General features: G+C 42.6%; 1 protein-coding gene across 3 annotated transcripts in view; it reads left to right on the top strand.

Annotated features, from left to right (window-relative positions):
• The window catches only part of jmjd1cb (jumonji domain containing 1Cb), a 146,422-nt gene that overhangs the window by 119,776 nt on the left and 11,908 nt on the right, over positions 1 to 14,738 (top strand). The window contains exons 4-16 of one of the 3 annotated variants that reach the window (XM_016287333.1): positions 876 to 981; positions 2,422 to 2,546; positions 2,810 to 2,953; positions 3,333 to 3,374; positions 3,825 to 4,083; positions 4,928 to 6,588; positions 7,013 to 7,185; positions 7,648 to 9,809; positions 10,883 to 11,084; positions 11,731 to 11,945; positions 12,133 to 12,285; positions 13,404 to 13,493; positions 13,617 to 13,744. In XM_016287333.1, the coding sequence (XP_016142819.1) occupies positions 876 to 981; positions 2,422 to 2,546; positions 2,810 to 2,953; positions 3,333 to 3,374; positions 3,825 to 4,083; positions 4,928 to 6,588; positions 7,013 to 7,185; positions 7,648 to 9,809; positions 10,883 to 11,084; positions 11,731 to 11,945; positions 12,133 to 12,285; positions 13,404 to 13,493; positions 13,617 to 13,744 (5,460 nt within the window). Of the gene's footprint in view, positions 1 to 875; positions 982 to 2,421; positions 2,547 to 2,809; positions 2,954 to 3,329; positions 3,375 to 3,824; positions 4,084 to 4,927; positions 6,589 to 7,012; positions 7,186 to 7,647; positions 9,810 to 10,882; positions 11,085 to 11,730; positions 11,946 to 12,132; positions 12,286 to 13,403; positions 13,494 to 13,616; positions 13,745 to 14,738 lie in introns of all 3 variants that reach the window. The other 2 variants (XM_016287332.1, XM_016287334.1) reach the window with 2 other exon arrangements.

Here is a 14,738-nt window from a genome sequence, read left to right as displayed (position 1 = left end):
GATCTGAGATGTGTTGTCATTCACCCTTGCCAGCAATCACATGGCAGCAGTGTGGGCTTTTGTTTACACTGTGTGTATATGTGTGTGTGTCAGCAGCGGGGTATTTCCAGGTATTTCCATGTGTTCATCAGGCCTGCTGTGTGATTGTGTAAATAACTGGAGCTCCTGTCAGCCCCTTGCCCTCTCTCCACTCCTCATCACCATCAACAATTAATGGAAGTGCAGGGCGGATATCCCTCTCACCCTGTCAGACCCTGACACACACACACACACATCTGCTTGACTGCTGGGCTCCCAAGAAATGTACGTTGTTGTGTATATGTTGTGTAAATGTAGTGTTGCCGTGCATGAGGAGGTGTGAGAGCTTTCCTGTGCTTGTTTCAATTTCTGTGGGTCACTGGCCTTCATCAGATTGTTCAAATATTTCTGTGACTGGAAACGTTTTAGCGGTGATTGCAAAGCCTGTTGCTGTTGCTCATGCTAAGGCTTAGGGGATCACTAACCTTACGGATAACGCTTTGTGGCATATCTTGCCCTGCACCGTTTGGGCCACAAACCTCAACACCTCAAATCAGGAAGTTTGCTGAGGAGTGGCTGTCATTGTAAGCAGTTAGACTTAAGATTAATCTCAGACTTTGGGTGAAATTTTGCAGGTAATATAGGTCCAATGTTAGTAGCATCACTCACAGAGACCAAGCAACTTTTTGCTGGTTAACATGGCGAATTTGTGTGACCAACTATGTGGATAATTTTTTCACCCTCTTTTGAAACTCCAGGGTGATTGAGTGACCTTCAACACTGATCTGACTTTGCATTGCGTCCTTATAGTTTTGGAAGTTTTATGCTGACGTTTTGTGTTTGTTTGTTTTCTGCAGGATGAGTTGGACAGTTTATGTCCTGTTTTTAGGGACTATCCACATCTCCATGAAGAAGTGAAAGCGTGGGTGAAAGACCAAAAAGTTCAGGAAATTTTTATGCAAGGTAAGGTGGTCACATTTCATCAGTTATTCTAAATGGGCAGTTGCAACTTTTTTTCTAAATCTTGTGCTATTTAGATGACACAGCATCAGTAATTTGAGCCCACCATCCTGCTTTTTGTGTTGAAAAGTCAACATTAACTCAATTACCCTTTTTACTTGCTTAAAGTGATCTCACGTTATGTCATGTGAGATTAAATGATGATTCACCTACAAAAATATTTAACAATGAGGGGAGTAGTTTTTTCCAAACCAGCTGCCAACTCGCATTCAGTTCTAGCTCCTCTCTGGTGCAGAATGCCCAATTTCTAGGATCCAAAATAGAAAAGTCCCTTCCTTTTCATTTGGAAATGTGTGACATTATAGAAGTAAAATGAGTGTTAAAAACAAAAAAACAACTACAACAAAACCTGATGTGGTTTTTAAAAATGACAGACTGCTCACTGTATCTGGCTGGTTCAGGCAGAGGGTGTTGTTTTGGTCTTGGCAGAAGGTCTTGTTTACAAAGTCCATAAAAAAATTCCAGGCCCACACTTAGTGATAATTGTTGAACTTGGCAGTTGACAAGGGCAGAATGGAAAGTATCTCAAAGCCAAAGGATTTGGTGGGGAAACAGAGAACAAAAAGAAAAAGAAAAACTGTCTGGTTTTATGCAGACGTTGCCCCACGGTTTATGTGCAAAATGTGTGTGAGGGAGATGCATTTTGGGTTGCTGTAGACACAAGGACAGTAAAGGGTTAGCTGATCTAGCAGGTCATATGAGTGGTGTGTTCAGGAGTAATTAATGGGAATGATCTGCCCTGCACTAATGAGCTCCAGTCAGTTTGGACACCTGCCAGCATTTACTGCGGCTAACGGCATATCACAGATACAAGGATTGATGTGTCATTCCCTGAGGTAAAGTTCACCCAGAATGAACAAAAGGAGAGCTTTGCAGAATGCTCACAGTTTTTCATGCAATGACAGTAGACAGTGACCAAGTGCTATAGAGCTGTAAAAAGAACAAAAATAAATAAAAGTAGTCCATATTACTCCTGCTCTATTAATGAGCTCCAGTCAGTTTGGACACCTGCCAGCATTTACTGCGGCTAACGGCATATCACAGATACAAGGATTGATGTGTCATTCCCTGAGGTAAAGTTCACCCAGAATGAACAAAAGGAGAGCTTTGCAGAATGCTCACAGTTTTTCATGCAATGACAGTAGACAGTGACCAAGTGCTATAGTGCTGTAAAAAGAACAAAAATAAATAAAAGTAGTCCATATTACTCCTGCTCTATTTTTTTAATAAATTGAAAATTAATGAAAAGCATCATGCTATGTTTGATATGCCAAACTGAAATTTTGGCACTCTGAACATTCTGCCTTAGCCTGTTATTAATGCTGTGTATGGTTTTATTGGATGTGAGTTTTTGAAAGTGTTTCTGGTTCTTGATATTTTCAGGTCCCTATTCATTGAATGGCTACCGTGTGCGAGTTTACAGACAAGACTCAGCCACCCAGTGGTTTACGGGCATCATCACCCACCACGATCTCTTTAGCCGCACTATGGTTGTCATGAACGACCAGGTATCTGATGCCTGATTCAGTGTTTTAGTTCTGAAAAATGTTATGCTTTTTCAAACATGCATTATTATTATTTTTATTATTATATATAAATAAAACATTATTTTAAACAAATACACAATCAATATTGTAATTGATAATAATAGTATTTATCATAAAACTGAAAATTAATGTGTTGAATTGTAATGATTTTACTGCAGGCCTTTTGTGGTTCATTTGTTTAAAGCAAACAAAAAAAATACTGTCTCTTCTGTCTCTGTGTACAGGTACTAGAGCCTCAGAACGTTGACCCCTCTATGACACAGATGACCTTTCTGGATGATGTGGTCCATTCTTTACTAAAAGGAGAGAACATAGGTATCACGTCACGACGCAGGTCTCGCTCTAGCCAGAATAGCAACACTGCCCATGTGAGTGTAACCTACAAGAGCACACACATATCACACATGCCTATATATGCTTTTGTTGCTAGATGATCAGCGCACCTGCCTTCCTGGATCAACATGGTATTCACTTGAATATGCCAACTTGTATTTCTGTCTTGTGCATGTCTGTCCAAGTGTCCGTTTGTCCTTATTGCTGGATGTGGTGTCTGTAGCTAGCTTTGAAGTAAAGTTCCTATGTGCTTTTTTACAGTCATTTTTAAGAAACCTAGAGCCTTGTAGAAACACATATCATTGCTCCCTTCATCATTAACAAGACTTCTCTGTTCCACCTTGTTTTTTGTTTTTGTTTGTTTTTCTTCTCTGTTTCCCTGTTTTAAACATTAATTGGGGGATATGCAAGCAGACCACAGGAGGGAGACCAAGCGGCTCTACAGGAATCTCTCAGGTACCGGGCCGCACCTCCCTCTCTCTATAGATTTAGAGCTGCTTTTATACCACCTGCATATCCCTGTCTATTATAATTATTTAGCATTAATTTATTACTAAGTGCTAATTTATTACTAGTGCTACTTTTCCAATAAATGCTTACCCCAATTACCATTTCACGCACTGTGCTTGCATGAATTAAATGGATTTGGGGTGTAAAATATTATTTTGAGATACAGGGTTGGAAAGCTTTGTTAAGAGCCATAGGAACTCTTCTTTAAGCCTAGCTCTGTGACCATTTTTTTTTACAGACATGTGTAGTACACTTGTTGCTGGCAAGGAGGTGTTTTTTTCTTTTTGATATTGGTGGTTTTTAACTTAAAAATCTCTCACTCTCTATAACCTAAATCCATTACAAGCCATCTCATGCTTGTGTTTGCTGTTTGTGCACCATTTTGTGTTTTTTCAGGGTCATTACACGCGTGCCCAGGCCAATAGCCCCAGGCCCGTGATGAATTCCTCTTGCTCCACCCCCAAACAGGCCTCTCAGGGCCAGCAGCAGCAACAATCCCAGCATGCTCAGCAGCAGGTATCCCAGCAACACCAGCAGCAGCAGTCCTCACCAGGTCAACAGCGCAGCTCGCGATCTTTGTGTCGGAAAGGCTCTGACAGCAGTGTTCCAGATGATGAGAAGATCAAAGATGAAAAATTGGACAGTGGAGGAAGAGGTAAAACTCTGATCGTTGTTACAGTAATCATACTACTGCAGTATTATGTAAATATGATTATGGTGCTTTTACTTGAAGTATGCATGTAGGCAGGTCAGTCTGTCAGTTATGAAGAAAATGTTACAACTGCTCCCGTTTTCCCCAACCTGTCTCTCCTGTCTTTTTCTAAACATGGTGAATATAGCGGATATTTGTGTTACTTGTGTTAAATGTTTTCATAAATAATTCTTAAAGGATTAAAGGTCTGTGACTGAATTGCTTTGATTTAGTCATGTTTGGAATTTGATGAAAAATGAAACAGTAATTGCAGCACCCCACTCTGAGGAATTAAAACATAATTAATCTCTTCTAGATTGATTAGATTTTCCCCTATTATGGTTTTCATGTTATACAAAGGCTTTTATGTTTGGCATGGTCTAGTCAGTGTAAAATATTTATTTGACAAAACCCTCTGCTGGATAGTTTCAATGCTAGCTTTTGGGTTGAATGGTCGCCTGGTAAAAGATCATTTAGATCCTTCCATCATAATTCCTGCAGTACAGTGTTTGGCAGGGTGTTGGGTCTTTGAGAGATGAGGTGAGTGCAGCCACTGCAGTGAAATGGACGTTTTAAGTGTGCATAAATTCTACCAGAGTCCCATCTATCACACTTCTAATGCAGCACTTAAGATTCAATCAGCCTTTAACCTAAATGTACAAAATGACATCATCCTGATCTGTGCTTGAATAATCAATTGGATTGAGTTTCTTGTTCACTCAGCTTGCATGAAATTGTTTGCTGGTGGCACGATTTGTGTCTGTGTTGAAAGTTCTACCTAACAGAGTTGGTCTCTTTTTAATTCTAGATTTGTCTAAAAATAAAAGCAAGCAGACAAACAAGCGGAGGAAAGCAGAAGAAGAGGACAAGAAAGGTGCTCTCAAGCGGCTCAAAACAGAGACGTCTGACCTCTCTGAGAGCAGTGACTCTGAGAACTCTAATAAGCGGAGCATAGACTCTTCATCGGAGCACAGTTCAGAGAATGAGCTCAAATGCAAGAGCACTTCAAAATTTTCAGAGGAGGAGGAGAAGTCCCAGGGATCCAAGCCTGTGGACATGTTGAGTGTAACCAACAGGCTGTCTCCCTGGGATGAGATGCAGGATAAAAGCGGCAAGCCAATGGCCATGGAGGTAGCTCAGCTGGCAGAGAGCGAGCGGTCGGGAGAAAGGAGATCTCCGCTGCCTCCTCCGGCCTCCTGTACACAAAACCAAGCCTCTGGACAGACAGAGGTCCAAAGCTGCATTGTCGAGATGAAAAGCACTGTGAAAACCCTCTCAAAGGACCATTATGGCACAGGAACACCTCGGACGCACACGCCCAAGTGCGTGATTGATATCACAGAGGATGCCAACACGCAGCCTAGTTCCAGAGAGAACTCTGAGGCAGTATCGGCCCTGCTGGCATCGCAGAATTGTGATGCCTACGTCCCTGAATCCAGACATTTGGTGCTAAATGCCTCCCAATCAGAGTGCAGGAGGCCAGATGGCGAGCAGCAGCAGAATACTCGCAGCATAGGCGAATTCGCCCACTCTGAGGTCATAAGGCCGGTGACATCAGTGAGTGAGTCAGCAGCCCTGGGTGAGCGAGGGAAGCTCCAGCAGCAGTACACATCTATGGTTATTAAAAATCCTTCGCTAACCGAGGACATCAGAAAGACCCATAAACTTAGTCCTTCCCCTGACTTGCCCAAACCTAAGTCCAACTCATCCCCTGACATTCTCAAGCCCAAGTGCAATCCTTCACCTGACATCATAAAGTTAAAAACCCACAGCATTCACGAGTCCTCCAAGCCCAAACCAAATACATCTCCTGAGGTGTCCAAACATAAACCGCGCCACCCTGAAAACCCACCCACAACAGGCCGCTTGGCACTCAAACCCGAGCCAGACATACCCCGCTCCAGTTTTAAGCCCGTGCCAGCCCGAGGGGCGCCATCCGAGTCAACGAAAAGCCCGCTTGTCGTCGCCAAAAATGAGCATTTTACAGTGTACCGGGACCCTGCATTGGTGCGTCCTGAATCAGATAGCAATCACGTGGCTTACCTGCACCCACACCTGCATCCACTACATGGTTCTTCTCACGCCACGTGTCTCACGCCCAGCTCACACCACCCGTCCCACCTCCTCCCTTCTTCTTCCATGAGCCACTCTGTGCACCACCCACACCTGCTGCCCACCGTACTGCCCACAATTCCACCAGCCTCTCTTCTGAGCAGCCATCCCCGGCTGGACTCCCCTGGACTCGGGCACTTGACTTTGGCCCACCACCATTCTCACCAGCAGCAGCAGTTCCTCCAGCAGCAGCCACACCCACCCCTGCTGGCCCAGACGCATGGAGGTGCCTCTTATAACCAGCTCGGCCTCTACCCCATCATCTGGCAATACCCAAACGGTACCCACTCCTACCCACCTGGGTACAAGTGGGTACATCCGGAAAATGCTATAAATTCAGACTCCAGCCTACGGAGGGTATGTGTGTGCGCGCCTGTCTGTTTACTAGCCATGATTGTTATAATTTATATAGACTGTAATTTGCAGCAGTGTGTGTTGTGAATTTAAATGCACAATGTTCAACTGAGGTTGTTGTAAGAGGGCCCCTTAGAGGAGGGACAGATACTCTGCCTCTCTCTTGGTTCTGTCAGGGATTTTTTGTTTTGAACTCAGCCTGAAACAATCTACCCTACAGTAATAAATTATAATGTGTGTGAGCACATGCTTGTATGTGCTCTATCATGTCTGGACACATCTCCAAGATTTTCATGTTCACGGTAATTCACTAATTTGAGGAACAGTCATTCTTATGCACAATTTGTGTTTTGACTTGTCGGGAGAGAAGTGTGGTTTGCCTTGATTGCATTATGACCTTCTCTTTGTTTGTGTGTGCGCGATGCAGAACACTTCGAGCCCCTGGCTGCACCAGTCCACTCCTGTAACCTCAGCAGACAGCATGGGAATTTTGAGCCATGTCCCGGGCAGACCAGCCAGTGCAGAGCCTCATCGACCCATCAAGATCAATTCACACTCCAGCTCGCCGCTCTCCAAAACCCCTGGAGAGCTCCACAAAGAGTGAGCATGCACACACTTGTGTGTCTCTCTGTCTGTCATTAACACACATGGTTAATCCATTCCCACAGTCCTGCAGTGCCTGGAAATGTGGCTAGCTGTTAAATACCTTGTGACCTGAGGTGGAACAAATGCCATGTGATAGAAGCACTGTACGCTCATTCAGTGACTGTGCACATAATTAAAATATTCTATTATAGCCCCCCAGTGCAGTTACCTAATATCTGAGGAACACATTGTAGCACTAACCCTAGAATGAATATTGGTCCAGCGTTACTGTAACTATTGAACAAAAACCTCAAAATACTCAATGAGTTTGATATTTTCAGATATGCAGTTATATCTAAACATTTCTAGATTACCAGTTTAGAATCACCAATTTAGAATTAATTATATGGTAAGATTCAATCATGCTGACAGATTTTTTTGTGATGCTGATTGATTTTTTTTGCTTCGTTCCTTCAGAGATCAAGAGAAGAATGTGTTTGTGGACCCTATGCGTAGCGTGGCCAATGCCCACCTGAAGCAAGAGCCGGACCGTAGCCGGACGCCTACCAACAAGGAGCTGCACCGTCTCTACATGGAGTCCCCCCATAGCAAGCAGCAACTACCATCATGCATGCCTCAGGAGGGGCCAGACCGTACCAGCAAATATAAGGAAGAAAACCGTCGCATCCTTCTAGAGAGCATTGAAATGGCCCCCTTCACTGCCAAGATCCGTGCCGGCGAGACCGAGCGTGAGTCCTACCCCCGGATTTCATCCCAGCCCAAAAGCCACGAGAAAGAGGTGGAGCACTCTGTGGCTGATCTGTACAAGTACAAACACTCTGTATCTCAGTCCCTCCCTCTAACCAACTACTTCACCACTCTGTCAAATAGTGTTGTAAACGAGCCACCACGACTTTTCCAATCCAAAGATCTCAATCCGTACTTTGACAAGGCACCCGCAGCCTCTAGCCCCTTGTCCTTGGGCTCGTACAACTCTAGTCACACCAAGTCTTTGTCCAAGCCTCCCCCTCTCATTAAGCACCAGCCAGAGGGAGAGGGACTGGTGGGCAAGATCACCGAACAGCTCAGTCAACAAGGACCCATACACTCACTCAGTACCTCAGTGTTGACGGTCAGTGAACGCTGCAGCCCAGCTATCTCTCCCTCTAGTCAGCTCAAGGGCATGCCATCCTTGCGTAGAGCGCCAGTCTTTCACCCGCCCACCCAGCAGGCGCTTGACCGCAAGGAGGGGGCCTACGGTCGCCTTTCCCCACCTACGCTCACCCCCATCCAACCTGTCAGCTCAGCAGGGAAGGTGTCAGAACAGCAGAAGCCACCCACCCTGCTCCCAGAACTCAGGGACGAGAAAAGCGGAGCCGAGCTGGGCTCGGCCGAATCCTGCCGGCCTGGCGGGGAAGCAAAGAGCCATGATAAAGTGGCCTGGCATTCAGAGAATAGTCAAGGGAAGCCACAGGCAGCCATGGCATCTGTTATTGTCCGCCCTTCTACTTGCATAAAATATGACGGCTCGCCAGGTCCCAAGATGGCGCCCAAAGAGCAACTCGGTAGCAGATTGTTTGCTGGCCGCACTCAGGCAGATTGCCTGAAAGTGGCCGAGAGTAGGGAATCTGAGAGAGTCATCCTACCAAACACGAATTTGGAGGTTCCCAGTGATCAGTACAACAAAAACCTGATTAGAGCGTCACCGGGTGTCATTCCCAGCTCAGTGGCAGTTGTGACCAATTCTGTGTGCAACACTAGGACTAATGAAACCATTGCTACTGCCAGCAGCACTTTTAGCACGCAGAGCCACAATGGAGCAGATCTGTCCTTCTCCATCTCTGGCACTAGTGGTAGTAGCAGACTGGTAAGCTCTGCTTCCAAATGCCGCCCTCCCACTGTTGTTGAGTCGCAGGAGGGAGGCTCGAGAACCACCTCTCCTAGTGCGCTGCCTCAGGCTGGCTCTACTGGCTCCACACAGGCCTACTCAAGGAACTTTGTTCACCTGAAGAAGGCCAAAGCAGCTCTGGCTGCAGCGCAGTCTCGTGGCTCCAGCAGTGCTTCCGAGAGTGAAAGCGGTAGTGTCAGATCCTCTCAGGACTCGCCCACCATCGCCCAGGACAATTCCACGCCCAGCAATCCTGCCAGCAAAGCCAGCCTGGTGCCCAATGGACAGCCAGCGCAGGTGTGCCAGTCTAACTATCACAAGCTCAAGAAAGCCTGGCTCACGCGACACTCGGAGGAGGACAAAAACACAAACAAATCTGAAAAAGGTGGGAATGCCATTTCTGAGCTAATTAAACCATGCTCCGTCAACCTGATTGCCCCCTCATCTAGTGATGTGGATCTGGGCAAGGACAGCAAAGGACAAGAGGACAAGCTGTCCCAGGAGGACAGAAAGACACGTCGTACCCCCAAGCGCACATACGAATCGGGTTCTGAGAGCGGTGATGACTCAGACTCTAGTGAGAGCAAGCTGGAACAAAGGACTAAAAGGCAACCCAAGCCCACTTATAAAAAGAAGCAGAACGACATGCAGAAAAGGAAGGGAGACAATGAGAAGGAGGAGGACGAGGTGAAGCCAAATATTATTTTCCGTAGTGCCAAGGAAAAAACCAAACTCAAGCTGGCCAGCACCAGTAAGTGCATTACAGTCTACATCAAAAAAGGTCTTTTTTAAATAGATTTTTTTACTTTCTTTGGCACATATGATATTAGATAAAATGAATACATTAGTACATATTCCAGGTCTTATTGGGTCTACGTTATTCCCCCGAAAAAAAAAAATCTGAATGAAGCAACTTCGTCCTCCACTGAAGCAACTATTTGGCTGATGATACCTTGGCTTGAAATAATGTTAACCAATAGCTGAATGGCTGTTTAACAAATTTTAAGCTGTTGTTGTACTGTGGGTAATGCAGCTTTTAATCTGATGATAGTTTTAGTAGTTAATAGTAAGTAGCAATTCAGTGCTGATTAATGTTTATGTAATAAAGGTTTCAAAACAGTCTCCATGTCTTGATTAAAAAAGGCTCCTCAAAGTTAATAGCCAGCGGAGCTTCATGTAGGCAGTAGACCTCCACAATCCACTACAATCAATTTTTTTTTTACCATCCAATTAATTCCTGATTTAAAAAAATCAAGTTCTTATTGAATATTTTGTTTCTCTCAGATTAAGCAGAGTAAACATTTCACAAGTAAAATTAGTTGTGAATGGCTTTTTCATGTTGACTTGAACTTAAGGGTTATTTTAAGGTTTCCAGTGTGTGAGAAAGAGAGCGAGGTGTATTTGGTGAACATCTGGTCGGCAGCTGTGCAAATGGCTTCTACTAGAATGCTCACATTTATGTGGAAAACATCTCCAAGTGCACTTGGGCTTTTATTAGCACTGTCTGATGATTGCAAATGGTGCCTCTTTGTAATTGCATAGCTTCTAAAGCTGTAGGTCACTGTAAAAGTACAGTAGGTCACAACTGTCAGGTTTCAAAAATGTTATGATTGGTTGTGGTAACAACATAAACATTAACTCTTCAAACCCTGCACACTTCTCTCATCATCCCCACCTATTGATAGACTGATATATCTGGGTCAGTCTAATACTTATTCCTGTCTTTATTACTTAGTTAATGTTTAATAATTGTGGAGTTTTTATGCAATGTGTTTCCTAATGGATGAAGTAATTGAATCTGTGGTGTGTAATCTGTGTTTATAGATGGCATTCCCCGATCAGTACTGAAGGACTGGAGGAAGGTAAAGAAGCTAAAGCAGACGGGTGAGTCCTTTCTGCAGGACGACTCATGCTCTGAAATTGGGCCCAACTTACAGAAGTGCAGGGAGTGCCGCTCCGTCCGCACCAAGAAAGGAGAGGAGCCTGCCCATTCACCTGTCTTCTGCCGCTTCTACCACTTCCGCCGGTGAGTTTAAAGCAAAGAACACGTTTGCATTGCACTCATCAGGCTACACGGTAATACTGATTATTTGTGTGATGTAGTAAATAAGGAGGGTTGTTACTGCAACAGAAATAGTCAAACACTATAGTACAGTAAACAATGTACAAAATATAGAACATTCCAAGAAAAACAGAAGATGGTTTCTAGGTTTAAGAAATTATAAAACTTCTTGTTGCAAAATGTTTTAGATGGTCATGGTGAAATAGTTAAATTCCTATTTGTTTCACAGTAAGCAAACAACATTTCCTTGAGCTGTCTTTTTTAAAGTTAGCCTTGTTAACCTGTAGCGTTAATTGTATTTAAAAGATCAGTAGGAGTCCCGTCTCTTGGGACATGCATTCTAACCATTTCTGACATGGGTAAAAATAGTTGCTAGGCACCTTGGTGGTTGTCTTTAATTTTTCTTTCCATTTAAAATTGGCCATCATCAGATGCATCTTGATTGCTCTGACGTTGTCTCATGGCATGTTCAAGTATTAAGTACTTGTGCTTTTTTCTGCCCTGTCTTGTGTGTACAGTTTTCTCCTCTCTCTCATTATGTTGTTACAGGGTTGCACTTAGGGATGGAAATAAACTCTAATTGCACATTATCTTTCTTCCTCATCTCCAGCCTCTCGTACAGTAAGAACGGAGTGATTCGGATTGATGGCTTCTCCTCTCCTGATCAATATGATGAAGAAGCACTCAGTCTTTGGGCCCCAGAAGGTTATGAAGAAAACAGCCTGGACCTGGACACTTCCAAATACATCCTCAGCTACATTGGAGACAAATTCTGTCAACTAGTTATGACTGAGAATACAGCAACTACATGGATAAAAAAAGATGGTGAGCTACACTGCTCAATAGAATCCATGGAAAACCAAATTTTTTGTGCTAAAACATTGTTACCAATGTACCATTATATTTACAGCAGCCTGTCAGTCCGAAAAGAGAGCGAGAAAGGAAAATGAAATACGTCAGTGAGCTCTGTGAATGTCCGTTTCATACTTCTCCTGTTTGCTTTGCTCTGCAGCCAAGATCGCATGGAAGAGAGCGGTGAGCGGGGTGAGAGAGAGCTGCGACGCATGTGAAGCCACATTGTTTAACATTCATTGGGTCTGCCAAAAATGTGGATTTGTGGTGTGTTTGGACTGTTACAAGGCCAAGGAGAGGAAGAGCTCCAAAGGTCAGTCATAATTTTCATATTCACCTTTGAACACTGACTGTGCTTATACACTCTTTCTGTTGATATGTGGTAGGCTTAAAAACCCTAACAGAACTGGAAAAATGCCCCGGATATTTAAAATGTGAGAGGGGGAAAATCTGTAGTCAGTTCCTTTGGTTTATTTATGTAATTTACATTTTTTTTACAGTAGTGACCCAGAGCTGTTAGATTTTGATGTTCTTTGTCTCAGAAGTGAGTGTTGTGGAATGTGAAGCTATTCTTAAAAAAAGAAAAACACTCACCATGGAAAAAATCCCAACAACAAACAGCACAATTGAGTTTTTTGTAGTTGTGATATATTGTACATTATTTATAGCTACTTAATAATAAATGTTAATTAATTTTTTTAATTAACTGAAATAATTGTTCTAATTGAATTATTACAATTGTTAGCATTATTTGACAAAGAAAAACACACTGTGTATTTTTATTTAAATAAACAGAAGCTACAAGTAAAATACAAGTAAAAAGTATCAGAAATATCATAAAAACAAAAAATGCTAGATATCTTCTTGATAAAGTTAATTTCTGACTGGCATGCAGGAGTCAGTGTTATTTTAGTATCAGAGACTAATATAGTTTTTTATATTTTGAGCAAGCTTTTATTTTTGTATTTTTTGTTTATTGTAATTTTACTTAAAGTTTTATTAATAACCCTGGCAAGAGTAAGTGTATAGTGGTTTAGTTTGAATGGCTTGTGTGTGTGTGCTGTAGGATGTAGCAGTTGTTCTAGGACTGTCTAGCTCAGCTCTCCCAGGGGTTTGATATACGCCTCTGTCTCTGTGTCTTCCTCTTCTGTGTTCTCCTCATTTAAGTCTCCCCTTCCTGCAGCAGCTCCTCCTGTGTTCTTAGGCTTGAATTCTGCCGCAGGGCATTAAAAAAACCCTCCAGCTCTTGAAGTGTCATTTCTGCTGAATCACATCTGTGTATCTTTTCCTACAGTGCTCAGAGCTCGGTATTTATTTTGAAGTATAAACGCCACGACTCCTCTACGGGAAAACGGGCCAGTGACAGCGCCCTTCCTGTGTTTGTTGTCACTCTCAGCCTCTGTGTGTAATCCACCTTTTCTTATTTCACAGATAAAGAGCTGTATGCCTGGTTGAAGTGTGTCAAGGGACAGCCTCATGATCACAAGCACCTGATGCCTACACAGATCATTCCAGGAACTGGTACGGAAAGAGACACTTTCACTCTGGAATGATCCCAAATCGCTTGTAGTTACGCCTTTAGATTGAGGTAGAGAAAGAGACAACTGTATCTTTTGACTTGTTTGTTTTGTCTGTGTGTTTTAGTTCTAACGGACTTGGTGAACACTATGCACATGCTCAGGGAGAAGTACAGCATTAAATCACACTGCTCATGTGCTTGGAAGCAGAACACCCTCTACAACAAGCTACCCTCCACCAATGGCGTCTCCCAGGTATGTGAGTGTGTCATTGGGCAGACCTCAGTCAGGGTAGATGACATTTTTTGAATTTTACACGAATTAAACAAGCTATGAGGGGAGCATGGTTGTTGTACTGTATGTTAAGTGTTTGATGATTTTCCTACATAGCATTTTTGTTTTATTTTCTAGTACAAATATCTAAAGATACTTAAATTAAGATACACTCAATTCAAAGGGAAAACAAGTTTATTTTTTGACTCCATTGGCAGATATTTTTTCTTGTTTTAAGCATAAACTTACAGAACTCTACAGATGACATGTGAAAAAAATTTGGATATTAAGAATTAGATTTTCAATATTATGATTAAGAATTTGTTGCCATTAATAAAGAATTTGTTCCCTTGTTTTAGTTAAATTGTCACCACAAATTAAGAATTTGTTCCCTTGTTTTAATTAAATCACAACAAGGTATAAGTTTTGGGAATTAATTCTTCTTCGTGTCAATGATTTAACTAAAACAAGGGAATGGACAGAAAATTGTGGGAAGAAATTCTTAATTCATGGCCACAATAAATATACTCACTTGATTTGATAAACATTTTCAGAAAACAAGACTTGTATCTTATGTATCTCAAGCAAATGTATGTTGATTTAAAAATGTTTAGATATTTGTTCTGGGAAACAATATAAATATATGAAAGAAAATTGCTAGTATAATAGTATAATAATTTAAATCTATTAATTATAAGGATCGGTATCGGACATAAAAATGGAAATCTGCCTTGGCAATTTCTGTAAAATGAATCAAATCCAGTAATCACATGGTTCAGTGTGACCAGCGTGAAAAAAGTAATGTATTTCATGTGATAACACTGTCTATTCGCAACAACCAAATTCTGTTCAGTAGCTTGTAATGTTGATTGTTCAGCTGCCAAATCATTAAAAAACAGACCTGATTTAAGGCCTTGAGACAATAAATCCCATTGAACAAACTGTGCATCTATCCCTCTCAGTCACATTTCCATTC

This window comes from Sinocyclocheilus grahami, unplaced genomic scaffold (genome assembly GCF_001515645.1).
Source record: "Sinocyclocheilus grahami isolate Dianchi unplaced genomic scaffold, SAMN03320097.WGS_v1.1 scaffold221.1, whole genome shotgun sequence".
In the NCBI taxonomy this organism is placed as follows: Eukaryota; Metazoa; Chordata; class Actinopteri; order Cypriniformes; family Cyprinidae; genus Sinocyclocheilus; species Sinocyclocheilus grahami.
Note: the sequence above shows the minus strand (reverse complement) of the source record. Positions and strands in the feature narration are given on the sequence as shown.